The sequence below is a fragment of the Microcaecilia unicolor genome, chromosome 1, assembly GCF_901765095.1.
Source record: "Microcaecilia unicolor chromosome 1, aMicUni1.1, whole genome shotgun sequence".
In the NCBI taxonomy this organism is placed as follows: domain Eukaryota; kingdom Metazoa; phylum Chordata; class Amphibia; order Gymnophiona; family Siphonopidae; genus Microcaecilia; species Microcaecilia unicolor.
In genome coordinates, this window is record NC_044031.1 from 203,179,878 (window position 1) to 203,199,680 (window position 19,803).

The window sequence follows — 19,803 nt, forward strand, 5'->3', positions numbered from 1 at the left end:
TAGATTACATTTTCCATATGTATTTGTAAGTATTATGTATGTATGTATGTATAATGAACTCTCTGAAGTTTGTAGTTCTTGGGTGATGGGTCCTTTCTGAGTACCTGTACTCTGTTCCCAGTGCCTTATGGAACCTTTCTAGTTGGCTTGGCTGTTGTATGCATGCTGAGAAGAGCAGATTCCCTCCTCCTATCAAATGCATGCCTACCTGCCTGTCTGGTTCTCATGAAGAGAAAGAAGGCAGCATTCTAGAGTGCCAGCATGGTGAGAGACCTGAGCCTCTCCGTGCTGAGGCAGTAATCCTACTGCTTGATTTCCCAAGCCTTAGAAATTCATGGTGATTTTGTTTTTACTTTTAAGTATTTAAACATTACCAGCAGTGTGAAGCTGTTCTCCACCCAGCCCCCTCTCTGTATCAGAAGGGTTAGTCACAGAATGGACTCAAACTGTAATGACAGAACCCTTATTCCATCACATCTCACTGTAAGTGTGCTATCTTTGTTTTATTTGTGATCCACTGTATTAAAGAAAACAATTGGATTAAGAGTTTGGAGTCTTTTTCTGGTAGCGGAATACTAGGTTTAAACTGACTAAATATATGGTGAAAGGAGACTCACTATAGAAGAGTTTAGTAAAGTGAGCTTACCTTGAGGGTAATGGGTGTCAGAGCTATGTACGTTTTTATGACCTGCTGGCCCTGGTTTACAACACGAATAGACAGAACACTGTACTATTACTGTTCAGGCCTCTTAAGACTTGTAGCTTCTAAGTCTTATATCCTGATGTATTAGCTCAGTACACCAGTTCACACCTGAAGAAGACTCTATCTCTCTGAAAGTCCTTTATTTGAATAACATAATGTTTACTCACAGTCAACTGTAGATCAGAGGTTCTGCCCCAATGGCAAAGAGTCTCCTTGATTCTGAAAACACCATTAGCTCAGAGCTGGTTGAATGAAGTACAATATCTTTTTTAGTAAGATATATTCAAGGTAAAAACTAAGTACTCTAACAGAGGGTAACACAGGAAAGGGTTCTGTACTGTCTAACAAATGGAGCCTACCTCAGACTAAAGAGGAACAGAAAAAGGTCCGGGCACAATCTGACCCAGAGAGCAGGGGAAAACCATCTGCCAACTAGTAACAGCATAACCAATCATATAACAGTTCTATGCAGACAGGCTAGTGAAGTCACATTGCCTGATAACTACACCCCCCACAATGCAACGCTCATGTGACTCTGCAGTGAGAATGACAGAAAAAGTGTCACACCCACCCCAGAGCCACATTACAATCAGGGAAAGGCTGTCAGAGGACAGAACAATTACTGATTTCTTTTCTGCTTGTTATCAAACTGCTAGTGGCTTGACTTCATTTACGTGTGGTAAGTCTAATTGATGTTTTTATAAAATTGTCTACTGTCCTAGTAAATAAATGGTTCTACACTGGCTGTGTGATTCATAACACGTGGTAACTAAGACACAGTTCACAACGAGTCACAACAGTTTTCTGCACACTCCATTTATATGCAAGTTGAACTTCGATCCTGAGGTTGTGTACCTAACTAGAGTGCATTGTACTGTCTGAAATTGATAGGTTTCTTTTTCTTTTTTTATGAAAGGTTGTTGGAATGTTTTTTGCAGTATGTTTTATAGCTTATTTAAATGTAGGAGAGATTTGTAATATGTAGAAATGTCATTTTAGTTCCTTCAACTCCCACTCCACCCTGCTTGGTTTGCCACCTCTATTACCTCCACAAATACTTTTCCATATCATCATGCTGATCAATCCATAGACTGGTGGGTTGTGTCTATCTACCAGCAGGTGGAGATAGAGAGCAATCCTTTTGCCTCCCTATATGTGGTCATGTGCTGCCGGAAACTCCTCAGTATGTTCTCTATCTCAGCAGGTGGTGGTCACACACAGCAGCAGCTCTGGCTAGGCCTCCAAGCCTAATTTTTAGGTTTTGTTGAGTGCCTGGGGTTGAGGGCTCTTCTTGAGCAAGTGCAAACCTGGTGGTGCCAGGTCCCTCCTTTTCTCCCCCCTCCCGCTGGCTCCGTTTTAAAAAAAAAAAAATTTTTGGACGTCTTTAAGGGTGTTTATTTCGACGTTTATTTAAACGTTTATTGCAGCTACTCACTGGGACACCAGGTCGTTACAGCTCGGAGCGAGAAGCAGGTAATTTTTACCTTTTTATAGCGGGCAGGGGGTTCCCTGATTGATCTCCACGTGGCCTATGGCGTCGGAGGGCGAGGGCGCGAAGAATCGCTCCCCGGACCGCGTGTGCGCTCCTAGCGGGGATGCGGGGGTTTTAAAGTCTGATTCGCCCTTGTTGGGTGTCAGTTTGGAGGCCGGTCAGTGTCCCGGGTCTTCCTGCGGCGTGGCGGTTTTTCCCGCCATAAACGCCCATCCCCCGCTGCTCGCCTCCGCCATCTTGGCCGGCCACTCTGTTCGGACGGCTTCTTCTTGGGCCACCCTTGAGCTGGGAGACGTTCATGCCATGGCCGCCCTTGATTTGGGCGACGGCAAAAAAGCGGCTAAAGTTAAGCGCCGTTCTTCCCGCGCGGCTCCTTCGCGGAGTGTCGCGCTGGACGCCATCTTGGATGCGCAGCATGTTGCTCCCCCGCTCTTGCGAGCGCCGGTTGAGGGTGTGTCTAGGGCTGTGGCCCAGGCTGCTGAAATACACAGTCTGGGGGGTTTCTCCCCCGAGTTTATTTTGCTGCTGCATCAGGCCTTCTTTATGCAAAACGCTGCCCCTTCTCCCTTGTCCGATAACGGGGTTGAGGCCCCTGGAAGTAAACGCCCTCGGGTGGATTCCCAGGCCTTAGAGGACGCTGTTTCCTCTGATGTAGATGAGGGCAGCGTATTTGAGTTCTCCCAACAGTCCTTTGGGATTCCTTGGAGGAGACGGATTCCCGCTCGGATGGAGCGGATGACCCCTCTGCAGCGCGGATCTTTCGCTCAGAGGATTTGCCCAACCTGTTCTGCAGGCCATGAGCATTTGAAGATTTCCTCGCCAGAGGACGTCTCTCCCTCAGCCCCTGTTGGCTCTGCCATTATGCTGGGGACGAAGCGCCCGCCTAGAACCTTCCACGTGCATGATGCCATGCACACCTTAATTTCGGCTCAATGGGATGTCCCGGAAGCGAGCCTCAAAGTGGCTAGGGCTATGTCCCGCCTCTATCCTTTGCCTGAAAGTGAACGTGAGGCCTTTCTTTGGCCTACCGTGGTTTCTTTAATCACTGCGGTGACTAAGAAAACGGCGTTGCCGGTGGAAGGTGGCACGGCCCTATAGGACGCCCAAGACAGAAGATTGAAAGTGGCTTTAAGGTCGTCCTTCGAGGCGGCTGCCTTAAGTTTGCAGGCCTCAGTTTGCGGCTCCTATGTGGCCAGGGCGTGCCTGACGATGGTGCAGCGGGCTTCCCCCTCGGATCCTTCCTTGAGGGCTGATTGGCCGGCCCTGGAATCGGGCTTGGCTTATTTGGCAGACTTACTGTATGATGTCTTGAGAGCCTCGGCTAAAGGTATGGCTCAGACAGTCTCTGCGCGGCGCTGACTTTGGCTGAAACATTGGTCTGCGGACCACGCCTCTAAGTCCCGCCTGGCTAAGTTCCCTTTTGAAGGCAAGCTGCTCTTTGGGGTCGAGCTGGACAAAATCGTGACCGATCTCGGCACGTCTAAGGGCAAGAGGTTACCAGAGGTCAGGGCTCGGGCCAGAGGACGGTTTCAGGAAGCCCATCGGTACCGCCCGGGCAAGTCGGGCTCCTCTGCCCCCTCTTCCTTCAAAGGAACTTCTCCCCCAAGCAGCATTCCTTTCGCAGAGACCGCCGTCCCGGAGGTGCGCCCTCCGGTCCTCCCCCAGGGTCTCGTACCCAATGACGGGGCCCTGGTCCATGGCCCAGTGCAGATTGGAGGACGCCTGTCCTCGTTTCTGGGCGAGTGAACCAGGGTAACTTCAGACGCTTGGGTTCTGGAAGTCATCAGAGACGGCTACAAGCTAGAGTTCTGCCGACCCTTAAGAGATGGGTTTGTACTCTCTCCCTGCAAGTCTCCGGTCAAAGCTGTGGCAGTGCAGCAGACCTTGGACAACCTGATACGCCTGGGTGCGGTCGTTCCGGTGCCAGAAAATCAGATTGGCAAGGGACGTTACTCCATTTACTTTGTGGTATCAAAGAAAGGAGGTTCTGTTCGGCCTATCCTCGACCTCAAGGGGTCATTCGGGCCTTGAAAGTGCGGCACTTTTGCATGGAGACTCTCCGCTCTGTTATAGCGGCAGTGAAGGCAGGGGAGTTCTGGGCTTCCTTGGACATCAAGGAAGCGTACCTGCATATTCCCATCTGGCCTCCTCATCAACGCTTTCTGCATTTTGCAGTCCTGGGCCGACACTTCCAGTTCAGAGCCCTCCCTTTCGGGTTGGCTACTGCTCCGCGGACCTTCTCCAATGTAATGGTGGTCATCGCGGCCTTCCTGCGAAAGGAAGGAGTACAAGTCCATCCTTATCTGGACGACTGGTTGATCCGAGCCCCCTCTTATGCAGAGTGCGGCAAAGCTGTGGACCGGGTGATTGCTCTTTTGAGCTCCCTGGGGTGGATCATCAACTGGGAGAAGAGCCAGCTGCGCCCGACTCAGTCCCTGGAGTATCTGGGAGTTTGATTCAACACCCAAGTGGGCAGAGTGTTCCTGCCAGACAATCGGATTGTCAAACTTCAGGCTCAGGTGGACCAGTTCCTAGTAGCCTCTCCTCTTCGGGCTTGGGACTATGTGCAGCTGTTGGGCTCTATGACGGCCACGATGGAAGTAGTGCCCTGGGCCAGGGCTCATATGAGACCACTACAACTCTCTCTGCTGCAGCGCTGGACTCCGGTGTCGGAGGATTATGCTGTGCGCCTTCCCTTGGACCCAGCAGTGCGCAATTCGCTGAGCTGGTGGCTGCAGACAGACAAGTTGTCTGCAGGAATGCCTCTGGTGACCCCGGAGTGGATTGTCGTCACGACGGACGCCTCTTTGTCGGGCTGGGGAGCCCACTGCTTGGGAAGGATAGCGCAGGGGCTCTGGTCTCCTGCAGAGGCAAAGTGGTCTATCAACCTCCTGGAACTCAGAGCCATTCGGTTGGCGCTTTTGGAGTTCATCCCGGTACTGGCGTTGAAGCCAGTACGGGTCCTGTCGAACAATGCCACGGCTGTGGCCTATGTCAACCGCCAGGGAGGTACCAAGAGCGCCCCTCTAGCCAAGGAGGCCATGAATCTATGCCAGTGGGCGGTAGCGAACCTGGAACAGCTGTCAGCGGCCCACGTTGCCGGAGTCATGAATGTCAAGGCGGACTTTCTCAGTTGCCATACCTTGGATCCCGGAGAGTGGCAGCTATCTGCTCAGGCATTCTTGGACATCACGAAGCGCTGGGGCCAGCCGAGCCTAGATCTGATGGCGTCATCGGCCAATTGCCAAGTGCCGCGCTTTTTCAGCAGAGGACGAGACCCTCGATCCCTGGGAGTAGATGCTCTTCTCCAACAGTGGCCGACACAGGAGCTTCTCTATGGGTTCCCGCCCTGGCCCATGTTGGGCAGGGTGCTAGACCGGGTGGCAAAGCATCCAGGCCGGATAATCCTGGTGGGTCCGGACTGGCCCAAACGTCCCTAGTATGCGGACTTGGTCAGGCTCTCAGTGGACGATCCTCTGCGGCTGCCAGTGGAGCAGGGCCTGTTGCATCAGGGTCCCGTGGTGATGGAGGATCCCTCCCCCTTTGGTCTTTCGGCCTGGCTATTGAGCGGCAGCGTCTGAGAAAGAAGGGCTTCTCAGACAAGGTCATCGCCACTATGCTAAGAGCGAGGAAGCGCTCTACTTCTACTGCTTACGCCAGGGTTTGGCGTACCTTTGCAGCGTGGTGTGAAGCAGGCTCCAATTTCTTCAGTGTTGGCGTTCCTGCAAGAAGGTCTGGAGAAAGGCCTGTCACTCAGTTCCCTTAAAGTCCAGGTAGCGGCTCTGGCTTGCTTCAGGGGCCGCCTGAAGGGTGCTTCCCTGGCTTCGCAGCCTGATGTGGTGCGCTTTCTCAAGGGAGTTAATCACCTGCGCACTCCTCTGCACTCAGTGGTGCCTGCGTGGAATCTCAACCTGGTGCTAAGAGCCTTGCAGAAGCCGCCTTTTGAACCCTTGTCGAGGGCATCTCTGAAAGACCTGACGTTGAAAGCAGTCTTTTTGGTGGCTATCACTTCAGCCAGAAGAGTTTCCGAGCTCCAGGCACTCACTTCTGCAGTTCACTGAGGCAGGAGTGACTATTCGCACAGTGCCTTCCTTCCTGCCCAAGATTGTTTCTCGCTTCCATGTGAATCAGCAGCTCTGTCTCCCTTCCTTTCGTAGGGAGGACTACCCAGAGGAATACTCTGCTCTCAAATATCTGGATGTGAGACGAGTCATCATCAGATACTTGGAAGTGACCAATGATTTCCGGAAGTCGGATCATCTGTTTGTCCTGTTGGCAGGTCCTTGTAAGGGTCTGCAGGCTGCTAAGCCTACAGGGGCAAGATGGGTCAAGGAAGCCATTGCAGCGGCTTATGTGGCCGCGGGGAAGGTGCCGCCTATCCAGCTGAAGGCTCACTCCACTAGAGCTCAGGCGGCCTCGATGGCAGAGGCCGGGTCCGTCTCCTTGGAAGAGATTTGCAAGGCGGCAACTTGGGCATCGGCCCATACCTTCTCCAGGCATTACCGCTTGACTGTGGCTGCTCGGGTGGAGGCCCGGTTTGGAGCTTCAGTGTTGTGGTCAGGGATTTCTATGTCCCGCCCTGGGTGAGTACTGCTTCGGTACATCCCACCAGTCTATGGATTGATCAGCATGATGATATGGAAGGTAAAATTATGTATCATACCTGATAATTTTCTTTCCATTAATCATAGCTGATCAATCCATAGCCCCTCCCAGATATCTGTACTGTTTCTATTCTGGTTGCATTTCAGATTCAAGTTTAGTCTTCAGTTCCTGTTCAGGAGGACTTCGTGTTCAAGTTTTTTCAATTGGATTCTTCAAGAGTTGAGACGAGTTTGTGTTACAGTGAGCTGCTGCATTCCTCTCCCCTCCGTTTTACGGGGCTGGATTGAGACATAAATTCTGCCGGCGCTCCCTCCCGCTTCGTGCGGCTGTAGGGCAGCTTTGTACCCCTCCCGTTTCGGCGGTGTTAGGGTCAGTCAGCTCCTCCCGTGGTTGCGGTTGCAGGATAAGCCAGATCCCCCCGCATCGGCGGGGTGGCGTCCCTCCCCCGCTCCGCGGGGATGAGCTGGACGGATTCCCCTCCCCCACTTGTGTGGGGATGAGCTGGGTTAATTCCCCTCCCCCGTTTCGGCGGTGGTGAGCTGGGCAGAGTGTCCCTTTGTGGGTGTAATTCTCTAAGTGCTGAGTCCTGCGGACGGAGCTTGGATATCGACATACTGAGGAGTTTCCGGCAGCACATGACCACATATAGGGAGGCAAAAGGATTGCTCTCTATCTCCACCTGCTGGTAGATGGACACAACCCACCAGTCTATGGATTGATCAGCTATGATTAATGGAAAGAAAATTATCAGGTATGATACATAATTTTACCTTCTAGAGATGCCAGTGCTTCAATTCATTGATCAGCCAGGACTGAGACGCTGCAGAGGGATGAAGCTTAACAAGGGAAATTCTTTTTCAGTGATAGACACCTAGAACAGAGTTTCAGTGAAGTTTATAGGAGCGAAAACAATTTGAGAATTCAAACTTGTCCAGGATAGGTACAAAGGAAGCTTAATAGTGTGGAGAGAGAGAGAGAGAAGATCACAAATAATGGAAAGTCTGCTACTGCATAGTAAACAGGTAAAAATGGGCAGACTGGGTGGACCGTTTGGATTTTCTGCTAACATATACAATGAGGCTCATTTTCAAAAGAAAAAAACATCCAAAAAGTGTCATATATCACCATTTGGTTGTTTTTCTTTTCAAAACATCCAACTTGGTATTTTCAAACCCTTCAACAATCCACACAGTTATTACAGTTCACCTCTATCCTACCTAACACCTTCCGTCTATCCTCCCTTACCTAACCTTCAAACATCAACAATTGTACCTGTTATCATGAAATGATTCTGTAGATCTTCCCTTACCTAATCTTTAAACATTAAGCACTGTACCTGTTATCATGAAATGATTATGTCATAACCACACTCTGAAAGCCACATTGAGCCTGTAAATAGGTGGGAAAATGTGGGATACAAATGCAATAAATAAATAAAATAAATTATGCAGACGCTGTGCAATTCATCTGTAGTTCATCCAATTCACATGGGGGCATATTGGGGGCATTTTGAAGGTGAGATTAGGGCGTGCCTAACACTTGGGCATTTTACAGCCATAATGGAACAAAACAAATGGCTAGGGCTGAAACTTCAACATTTTGATCTAAAATGTTTTCAAAATGAATAAGTCACAAAAAGGTGCCCTAAATGATCAGATGATCACTGGAAGGAATCAGGGGTGACCCCTTAATAACCCCCAGTGGTCAGTGACCCCCTCCCACTTCCCAAAAATATGACTAAAAATTTGTCTTACCAGCTTCTATGACGGCCTCAGATGTTAAAGTCAGGGCTATTAGAGCAGAATGCAGGTCCCCGGAGTAGTGTAGTGGTCGGTGCAGTATGGAGTAGGAGACTCAGGTCCCTATCTCCTTCTACCTGTCACATTTGTGGTGGAAACTGTGACCCCTTCCAAAGTCCCCCAAACCCTACTGTACCCACATATACGTGCCCCCTTCACCCATAAGGGCTGTTGTAGTGGTGTACAGTGGGAGGACAGTGTGCTTTGGGTGAGTTTTGGAGGACTCAGGACAAAATAAGGGAGCAAAAGTGAGATGTGTACCTGGGAGCATTTTTATGAAGTGCACAGAAGTGCCCTCTAGGGTGTCCCATTGCTTTTCTGGGATGTCTGGGGGGCCAGTCTACTAAAAACACTGGCTCCTCCTACATCCCAATGGCTTGATTTTGTGCATTTTTAACTTGTGTGGATTTTTTTTTTGAAAATGGCTTAAAAAGATAAATGCACAAAATACAAAATGCTGTTTGAATTGGTATATTTGAAAAAAGATAAGACTTTTTTCTTTTTTCGAAAATGAGTGTATTTGGATTTTGGATGTTTAGCACAAAACACCCAAAGTTCAACTTAGATGCACTATCAAAAATACCCCTCAGTGTATGACATTTTAAGCTTTAGAGGTATTTCAATAATTTATACTGGGTTACCTCTTCATCTGGGTTTCCTGTTTCTTAATATTCCTAATTTAATCCAGAAACATCTGTATAATTGCAAACTAAACAAATTATTCTTTTTACTAAACAAAACAAAAAAAAATTATTAAAAAATTATAATTGTGGTAAGTGCTCAGTTTGTTTTTGGTGCACTACACAGACCGGAGTCTTCAACAAATGTAATGTCACCATTCAACCGTCATAGCACCAAAGTCATCTCTTCCTTCCTTATCTGTACATGACATACTTGCAGGTTTAAGCTTCTTAATGTCATAAATTATGAAAGTTCTTAAACAGTGTTACTTATCTTGAGGTGTTGGTGTGCTGCTGTTGGTCCACTAAGGTGGTGTGCTACTCACGGTCCAGGATCAATGAAGTGTATTGTTTTACAATAATAGCCTCATACCAATGTAGTTTCTAATTGTGAATCAAAATTCTTAACTTAAAATATAGTTATCCTTTAGCATCTCAAGAAAAACTGGTTCCATTTAATGTATTCTCAACATGGTCCATGTTTTGCCTTAGTCGGCATCTTCAGGAGAATGTATGTGCAGCTGGCTGAATGGCAAAAACAAAACAAAGAAGAAAAAATCAAAAATTCAAAAATGGCTAAATTATCATTGAGACTCACAAGTCTGTATCATAAATTACACAGAGGTTTCTGGATTGAATTAGGAATTTTAAGCTTTAGAACAGGGGAAGAAAACTTGGACTTTGAGGGCTATAATCTAGTTGGGATTTCAGGATTTCTATTTGTGATGGATGTCCTTAAAAAAAAAAAAACAAACCTGGCTGCATTTTGGCCCTTGAGGATCAAGTTTCTCCATCCCTGCTTTAGAAAACATCTATATTCTGTACTATTGCTACTTGTTTTATCTCTATTTAATATTTGCACGTATGCATTTTGAAATTAACTACATGCAAATCCCCCCCTTATGAGCCAGGCTACTGTAACCTGCATTCATTGTTAGAGGTCTTCTCTGCAGTAATAAATTAAATATAAAATGAGTTTCATAAAGCACAATGGGAAAAAACAAAGCATCTCTTTGCTTGAATGAAATTGCTGGTTCCATCATGCTCAACCTATATTGTTTTGGGGATGCTAATGATATTATTTTAAAATGAAAATCTGTGCAACAGTGCACACATGTTTTCAAAGATATGAAGATGAGTCGTAATAAAGCTTTTTCATGGTTTTCCTTTACTATTTATCTTAATTTCTAAAAATTAATTTTATGCTTTAGATTTTATAACTTAGACTTTTACTTTGAATGTATACATACTAAACCTGCCAAAAAAGTGTATGAGGGTGTATATTAGACAAGATACAATATATTTTTTATGATTATTATAATCACTTTTGACTTCTCTTGTGTAAACGGTATCATAGTGAATGAAGAATGGGGTCTTCATTCTAGTGGTTATACTCATGATATTCATGTGTTTCTTTCAGATTCTTGCCCGATTACATTAGTGGGGACTTTGATTCCATAAGGTCAAATGTCAAGGAATACTACAAAATGAAGGTAATTCAGAAGAGAACTACGGGGGCTTACTGCTCGCTAAACTGGAAGTACTGCCAGGCTACCACAACAGCCCGGCGGTAGTTCCTACCCCCAGCGTGTGCCATTTCCGGCACTACAAAAATATTTTTATTTTTGTAGTGCCGGTGTTCACCTAGCAGTAATCATTGCCCGGTTACACTGGGTTAGTGCTGGAGCCCTTACCGCTGCCCCCCGAAATGGCCGTACAGCGTGCTTCACTTGCCGCACAGCCATTTCTTTAAAAAAAAAAAAACCCAGCCTTTTACTCGCGCGCGTCAAAATCACACACTGATGCCAGTGCAAACCCCCTTTTGCTGCAGCTTAGTAAAAGGACACCTAAGTTATATTCTGTTGTGCTTTGTTTTGGAGCTAGCTTCAAAAGCTGTCCTAAAGGCAGTATTACCTATTGTGATTTAAAAAACAAAACAAAACGTATGTGCCTTCTTTGCTCAGTTCTGACCTTTAGAGCATACTGTCTGCATTTATTTTTACTTTTAAACCACTTTTGGTTTTATCAATAATTTTTAAAAAATTCACATATTGTGCAAAAAGGAGCCAGATAATCAGACACACATAAATAATTTAAATATACACAATTGCACATTGATTTTTCCTGGAAGAATTCTGCGCAACTGTGCAGAATTTACATAGAGATTTCCTACCTCCACACAACGTGCAGAATTCTGCACTTGATGTGCAAAATTCTGTGACGATGCCGGCATTGGGTTTTTCCTTGATCTCTCTCCCCTCCCTGGTAGGGATCGTGCAGCAAGAAGAAGAGGAAGTGAACCACTGCAAATTGGGCCACCTCTGCCAGCCAGGACCCACTCAGATACTTATATGATCTTCATTGGCCTCTATACAGACAAGTCTTAGCTGGCAGGGAAGAGGAAGTAGTCCGATGTGCACAGTGGTTCACTTCCTCTTCCTCTTGCTGTGTAATCTCTGTGGGAGAGGGGAAGAGAGACTGAGGAGAGTGTTCCGTGGGGATGAGGGGAGCAAGCATAGCAAGGTGCCATGGAGCTGGGGATGAGGGTGGAAACAGAGCAAGGTGAGCGTGCCATGGAGAATAGGGGCAAAGCAAGGTGAGAGTGGGCATGGGGATTGGGGGAGGGGAATAGATCAAGCTGAGTGTGCAAGGGACATTGGGGAAGGGACAGGGGATGGAGGGCAGCAGGTATAACAAAGTGAGAGTGTGCAGAGATTGGGGAGGGGAGCAAGCAAAGCTATGTGAAATGTGCCACCAGGATTGGGGGGGGGGGGGGCAGGCAGAGCAAGGTGAGAGTGTGTGCCATTGGTATGGGGGAGAGGATCAAGCTTGAGGGTATGCCATGAGGGAGGGTAGGAGATGTGATACAATGATAGCCAGGGTGAGGACGAGAGAGAATGAGAAGTGAAGGTGTGTGCCTGGGGGAGGAAGAATGAGAGGTGGAGGTGTTGCATGTTAGAGAAGACTTTGGGGGCAGACAGAATTAGGGGTCTTGCTAAGAGTTGGAAAGTGAACTGCAGCTGGAATGACAGAGGCAACTGGGGAGATTGGAGCCTGAAGAGGGAACAGGCAGGAGGGAATTTCAGGCCTTATGTTGGGGGAATTCTGTACAAAAATGCTACAAATAGTGCAGAATTTTGAGAATTTTAAAATATGTGCAAAGAATTTTCAAAAACTTTGTGCAGAATTCTCTCAGAAGTAATTGATACATGTTTCAACAAAAAATAGATTCACATTACCCATATCGCTGCCGACACATAAACCTAAAATCCATATTTATCTTCTGCTTTCCACATCCTTAAATAAGTATATATGTTTTGCCATACTGGGACAGACCGAAGGTCCATCAAGCCCAGTATCCTGTTTCCAACAGTGACTGATCCAGGTCACAGGTACCTGGCAATATCCTAGAACAGTAAAACAGATTTTGTTCTGCTTATCCTTGGAATAGACAGTGGATTTTCCCAAGTCCATCCTAGTTGCATATGGGTTTTTCTTTTAGGAAAGTATCGAATAATATTTTAAACCCTGCTAAGCTAACTGCTTTTACTACATCTTTAACTATTCAGCTTCATAAAACCCCACCATAGTTGCCCAATTAGAACACAAGTGATAACAGTATAAAATGTATAGAATCTTAACTTGGCATCTAAACCAAGAACAGAGCTAGAAAGAATTGTGTCTTTAATGTGCCTTAAAACTTAAAATATGAGTTAAGAGGAAAATGTTTCTACATCATGATGATTATGTGGAAAAGCATTGATTTCTTATTCTTATTAGTTTGGCCTCTCTTAAAGTTGCTAAGGCAGAAAGTCATTTTGCAAAAGTGTACTTGGTGCAGAAAATAGCATAAAGAGGGCAATTCAATAAAGGAGTGTTCATGTTTAGGCATCTAGAGGTTGCTTATTTGGAGCCTATACTGTAAAGGAAAGTAGGCACTTACTTTAGGTACGAACGTAAGAGTAGCCATACTGGGTCAGACCAATGGTTCATCTAGCCCAGCATTCTGTTTTCCAAATAGTGGCCAAGCCAGGTCACAAGTACCTGACAGAAACCCAAATCATGGCAACACTCCATACTACAAATCCCAGGGCAAGCAGTTGCTTCCCATGTCTGTCTCAATAGCAGACTATGGACTTTTCCGCCTGGAATTTGTCCAAACCTTTTTTTAAACCCAGATCTGCTAACTGCTATTACCACTTCCTCCAGCAAAGAGTTCCAGAGCTTAACTATTCGTTGAGTGAAAAAATATTTCCTTCTATTTGTTTTAAAAGTATTTCCATGTAACTTTCTCGAGTGTCCCCTAGTCTTTGTACGTTTGGAACGAGTAAAAAATCAATTTACTTCTACTCGTTCTACACCACTCAGGATTTTGTAGACCTCAGTCATATCTCCCCTCATCCATCTCTTTTCCAAGCCTTTCCTCATACAAGAGGAGTTCCATCCCCTTTATCATTTTAGTTGCTCTTCTTTGAACCTTTTCTAATTCCCCTATATCTTTTTTTGAAATACGGCGACCAGAACGGAACGCAATACTCAAGGTGCGGACGCACCATGGAGTGATACAAAGGCATTATAGTATTTTTGGACCTATTCACCACCCTTTCCTAATAATTCCTAGCTTCCTGTTTGCTTTTTTGGCCGCCGCTGCACACTGAGCAGAAGATTTAACGTATTATCTACAACAGCATCCAGATCGTTTTCTTGAGCGCTGACCCCCAAGGTGGACCCTAGCATCAGGTAACTGTGATTCAGATTATTCTTTCCAATGTGCATCACCTTGCATTTGTCCACATTAAATTTCATCTGCCATTTGGACGCCCAGTCTTTCAATTTCTTAAGGTCTTCCCGCAATATTTCACAGTCGGCACATATTTTAACAACCTTGAATAGTTTTGTATCATCTGCAAATGTGATCATCTCACTCGTCGTTCCGATTTCCATATCATTTATAAACATGTTAAATAGTACCAGTCCCAGTACAGATCCCTGCAGCACTCCACTGCTCACTCTCCTCCATTGAGAGAAATGACCATTTAACCCTACTCTCTGTTTTCTGTCCAATAACCAATTCCTAATCCATGCCAGAACCTTGCCTCCTATCTCATGTCTCTTTAATTTTCTCAGGAGTCTATCATGAGGAACTTGCTTTCTGAAAATCTAGATACCTTACATCAACTGGCTCACCTTTATCCACTTGTTTATTCATGCCTTCAAAGAAATGAAGCAAATTGGTGAGGCAAGACTTCCCTCAGCTGAACACATGCTGACTCTGTCCCATTAAACCATGTTTGTCTACATGCGCTGTAATTTTATTCTTTATTACGGTTTACACTATTTTGCCTGGCACTGACGTCAGGCTTACCGGTCTATAATTTCCCGGATCACCCCCTAGAGCCCTTTTTAAAAATCGGCATCATGTTGGCCACCCTCCAATCTTCAGGTACTATGGACAATTTTAATGACAGTTTTGTGGTTTGCTTACTTTCCCGTGGGAGGTGGAGATGAAAACTGTAACGGAATTCAAAAATTCGTGGGATATGCATCAAGGAATCCTATGCAGTAGGAATGGATCCTCAGAAGCTTAGCCGAAATTGGGTGGTGGAGCAGGTGGGGGAAGAGAGGGGTTGGTGGTTGGGAGGCGAGGATAGTGGAAGGAAGATTTATACGGTCTGTGCCAGAGCCAGTGATGGGAGGCGGGACTGGTGGTTGGGAGGCAGGAAATACTGCTGGGCAGACTTGTACGGTCTGTGCCCTGAAAAAGGCAGGTACAAATCAAGGTAAGGTATACACATATGAGTTTATCTTGTTGGGCAGACTGGATGGACCATGCAGGTCTTTTTCTGCCGTCATCTACTATGTTACTAAGTTATACTCAAATGCAGCTTTACAAGAGCCTGTAAAAACTTGCTTTATGAGGGTAGTTTTATAACAGGGTGTGTACTTTGGCATTATATTGTATGTAGCAGAAATAGCACTTTCAACAGGTTTACACGTCCGTGCCTGCATTCGAGAGCAGGTGGAAATATTGACACATAAAGTTCACAAGAATGTATATTGATTAAAGTATGTTATAATCCGCATAAGTACTTGTTCAAAGTACACACCTTTTTGACATGTTGCACACATTTAAGCCAATCAGTATTTTATTAGAGACCTTTTATGCATGGCCACATACGTATGAAAAAGACTTTCCCGCAGATTCTGTAAAGGTTTCATAAAGTTGATCATGCAGTTTTGGGTGTGGATCACAGATCTGTGGCTAAATTGGTAATAACAATCAATTATTGGCATTAACAAACACTAATTGGCAGTCATTATTAGCTATGCATGGATCTGCCCTATTCCACTATTCCCACTATTCTATAACCTGCGTGCCTAGCTTATCTCGCTTGCAGCTCCAAAGGGGTGGGGCCGGAGAGGAGCATGTGAGGGTCAGGGGTGTTCCCAGGATTTAGGCACACACTTTATAGAATACTTGCTATTCCCTCCTAACTGACAGTAATGGGGTTTATAAGTCCTTGTGCCCAAAGTTAGGTGTGAAATTGCGTGTTATTCAAGGATTCTATAAAGACAGTTCTGTTCTGACCTGCCTTTATAGCATTGGCACTTAGCGAGCAGGGGGGATGCGTCCCATCCTAGACCTAAGGGCCCTGAACAAATTTCTAGTTTGAGAAAAGTGCAGGATGGTTTCCCTTGGCACCCTTCTTCCCATGATTCAAGAGAACGATTGGCTTTGGACTTAAAGGATGCTTGCACACATATCTCGATCCTTCCAGCTCACAGGAAGTATCTTCGTTTTCAGCTGGGAACTCAGCACTTTCAGTACTGTGTGCTGCCCTTTGATCTGGCGTCTGTGCCCAGAGTATTAACAAAGTGCCTTGCGGTAGTCGCAGCGTCGCTATGCAGATTGGGAGTGCATGTGTTCCCTTATCTCGACAATTGGCTGGTGAAGAGCACCTCAAAGTCAGGCGCTCAGCAGTCCATGCGAATGATTATTCAGGTGCTAGAACTACTGGGGTTTGTAATCAATTACCCTAAGTCCCATCTCACTCCAGTTCAAAAGTTGGAATTCATTGGAGCCCTGTTGAACACGAAGACAGTTTGAGCTTATCTTCCTGAGACAAGGGCAGACAACCTCCTGTCCCTAGTGTCCACAATTCGAGCGTCTCAACAGATCACGGCTCAGCAGATGTTGAGATTTCTGGGGCACTTTCCTGCTTATAATCGAAATAGAAAAACGCCTATATTGTGACCCAAATCGGGAGATAGATGTTTATCTCACAAAAACGAATAAAGCGGTATAATCGAAAGCCGAATTTGGACGTTTTCAACTGCACTCCGTCGTGGATGCGGACAAAGTTGATGGGGGCGTGTCGAAGGCGAGGTGAAGGCGGAACTGGGGCGTGGTTATCGGGCGATCAGAGATGGGCACCTTTCGCCGATAATGGGAAAAAAAATATGCGTTTTTAGCGAGAATTTAGGGCACTTTTCCTGGACCCTGTTTTTCCACGAATAAGGCCCCAAAAAGTGCCCTAAATGACCAGATGACCACTGGAGGGAATCGGGGATGACCTCCCCTGACTCCCCCAGTGGTCACAAACCCCCTCCCACCACAAAATATGCCGTTTCACAACTTTTTATTTTCACCCTCAAATGTCATACCCACCTCCCTGGCAGCAGTATGCAGGTCACTGGAGCAGTTATTAGGGGGTGCAGTGGACTTCAGGCAGGTGGACCCAGGCCCATCCCCCCCCACCTGTTACACTTGTGCTGGTAAATGGGAGCCCTCCAAACCGCCCCCCCAAACCCACTGTACCCACATGTAGGTGCCCCCCTTCACCCCTTAGGTCTATAGTAATGGTGTAGACTTGTGGGCAGTGGGTTTTGAGGGGGATTTGGGGGGCTCAACACCCAAGGGAAGGGTACTATGCACCTGGGAGCTGTTTTACCTTTTTTTTTTTTTTTGTAAAAGTGCCCCCTAGGGTAGCCCGGTTGGTGTCCTGGCATGTGAGGGGGAAGAGTGCACTACGAATCCTGGCCCCTCCCACGAATAAATGTCTTGGAGTTATTCGTTTTTGAGCTAGGCGCTTTCAGTTTCCATTATCGCTGAAAAACAAAAACGCCCAGCTCAAAAAAAGATAAACGTCCATGTTTTTCGAAAATACGCTTCGGTCCGCCCCTTCACGGACCCGTTCTCGGAGATAAACGCCCATGGAGATAGACGTTTCTGTTCGATTATGCTCCTCATAACCTCCACAGTTCATGTGACTCCCATGGCACGTCTTCAAATGAGATCGGCTCAATGGACCCTAGCTTCCCAGTGGTTTTAAGCTGCGGGGAGTCTAGAGGATGTAATCCAACTGTCCACTGACTTCCGGAATTGTCTGCATTGGTGGGCGATTCGATCCATTCTGACCTTGGGGCGTCCATTCCAAATTCCTCATCCACAAAAAGTGTTGATGACAAATGCATCCCTCCTGGGGTGGGGAGCTCATGTAGATGGGCTTCACACTCAAGGAGCTTGGTCCTTTTAGGAAACAGGTCTTCAGATCAATCTCCTGGAATTGCGAGTGATCTGGAACGCTCTAAAGGCTTTCAGAGACCGTCTGTCCAACCAAATTGATTCAGACAGACAATCAGGTTGCCATGTATTACACGAACAAGTAGGGGGGCACCGGATCTTGCCCTCTGTGTCAGGAGGCTGTCCAGATGTGGCTTTGGGCTCCGTCACGGCATGTTTCTGCAAGCCACTTACCTGGCAGGCGTAAACAAAAGTCTGGCCGACAGGCTGAGCAAGATAATGCAGCCTCACGAGTGGTCACTGAACATGGGAGTAATCCGCAAGATCTTCCGAGCGTGGGGCACCCCCTCGGTAGATCTTTTTGCCACTCAGATCAATCACAAGGTCCCTCAGTTCTGTTCCAGACTTCAGGCCCACGACAGGCTAGTGTCAGATGCCTTTCTCCTACATTGGTGAACAGGCCTTCTGTATGCGTATCCTCCCGTACCTCTAGTAGGGAAGGCTTTGCTGAAACTCAAGCAAGACTGCGGAACCATGGCCGCATCAGATTTGGTTCCCTCTTCTGGAGTTGTCCTCTGAGAAACCGTGGAGATTGGAGTGTTTTCCAACCCTCATCACCCAGAACGAGGGGTCGCTTCTGCATCCCAACCTCCAGTCTCTGGCACTCACGGCCTGGATGTTGAGAGCTTAGAATTCGCCTCCTTGGGTCATTCAGAGGGTGTCTCCCATGTCTTGCTTGCTTCCAGGAAAGATTCCACGAAGAGGTGTTACTCTTTCAAATGGAGGAGGTTTGCTGTCTGGTGTGACATCAAGGCCCTAGATCCTCTTTCATGTCCTACACAGACCCTGCTTGAATACGTTCTACACTTGTCAGAGTCTGGTCTCAAAACCAACTCCGTAAGAGTTCACCTTAGTGCGATTAGTGCTTATCATCGCCGTGTAGAGGATAAGCCTATCTTTGGACAGCCTTTAGTTGTTCGCTTCATGAGAGGTTTGTTTTTGTCAAAGCCCCCTGTCAAACCTCCACCAGTGTCATGGGATCTCAACGTCATTCTCACCCAGCTGATGAAAGCTCCTTTTGGGCCTCTGAATTCCTGCCATCTGAAGTACTTGACCTGGAAGGTCGTTTTCTTTTTGGCTGTTACTTCAGCTCGTAGGGTCAGTGAGCTTCAGGCCTTGGTAGTGCATGCACCTTATATCAGGTTTCATTACAACAGAGTAGTCCTCTGCACACACCCTAATTTCCTGCCGAAAGTGGTGTCTGAGTTCCATCTGAACCAGTCAATTGTCTTGCCAACATTCTTTCCCCGTCCGCATACCCGCCCTGGCGAAAGCAGATTGCATACAGTAGACTGCAAGAGAGCATTGGCCTTTTACGTGGAGCAGACGAAGCCCTTCAGACAGTCCGCCCAGTTGTTTGTTTTTTGATCCCAACAGGAGGGGAGTCGCCATAGGAAAATACACAATCTCCAATTGGTTGGCAGATTGCATTTCCTTCACTTATGCCCAAGCTGGGCTGTCTTTAGAGGGCCATGTCATGGCTCATAATGTTAGAGCCATGGCTGCGTCAGTGGCTCACTTAAAGTCAGCCTCTATTGAGGAGATTTGCAAGGCTGCAACGTGGTCATCAGTCCACACATTCACATCTCACTACTGCCTTCACCAGGATACCCGACGCAACAGTCTGTTTGGGCAGTCGGTGCTGCAGAATCTGTTTGGTGTTTAGAATCCAACTCCACCCCTCTAGACCCATTTTTGTTCTGTTCCAGGCTACACTCTCAGTTATTTATGATTTCAGGTCAATGTTTGTTATGTCGTTGCCGTTGCGAGGCCCAGTTGACCAATGTTCATTGTTTTGAATGAGCCTGGGTGCTAGGGATACCCCACATATGAGAACATGCAGCCTGCTTGTCCTCGGAGAAAGCGAAGATACTTACCTGTAGCAGATATTCTCCGAGGACAGCAGGCTGATTGTTCTCACAAAGCCGCCCACCTCCCCT

At 46.7% G+C, this 19,803-nt stretch overlaps 1 protein-coding gene across 6 annotated transcripts in view; it reads left to right on the plus strand.

The window, feature by feature from the left end:
• TPK1 (thiamin pyrophosphokinase 1) overlaps positions 1 to 19,803 on the plus strand; it is a 453,486-nt gene that overhangs the window by 199,917 nt on the left and 233,766 nt on the right. For all 6 annotated transcript variants that reach the window (XM_030203717.1, XM_030203723.1, XM_030203748.1 and 3 more), the window contains exon 5: positions 10,700 to 10,772. In XM_030203717.1, coding sequence (XP_030059577.1) covers positions 10,700 to 10,772 — 73 coding nt within the window. The remainder of the gene's footprint in view (positions 1 to 10,699; positions 10,773 to 19,803) is intronic.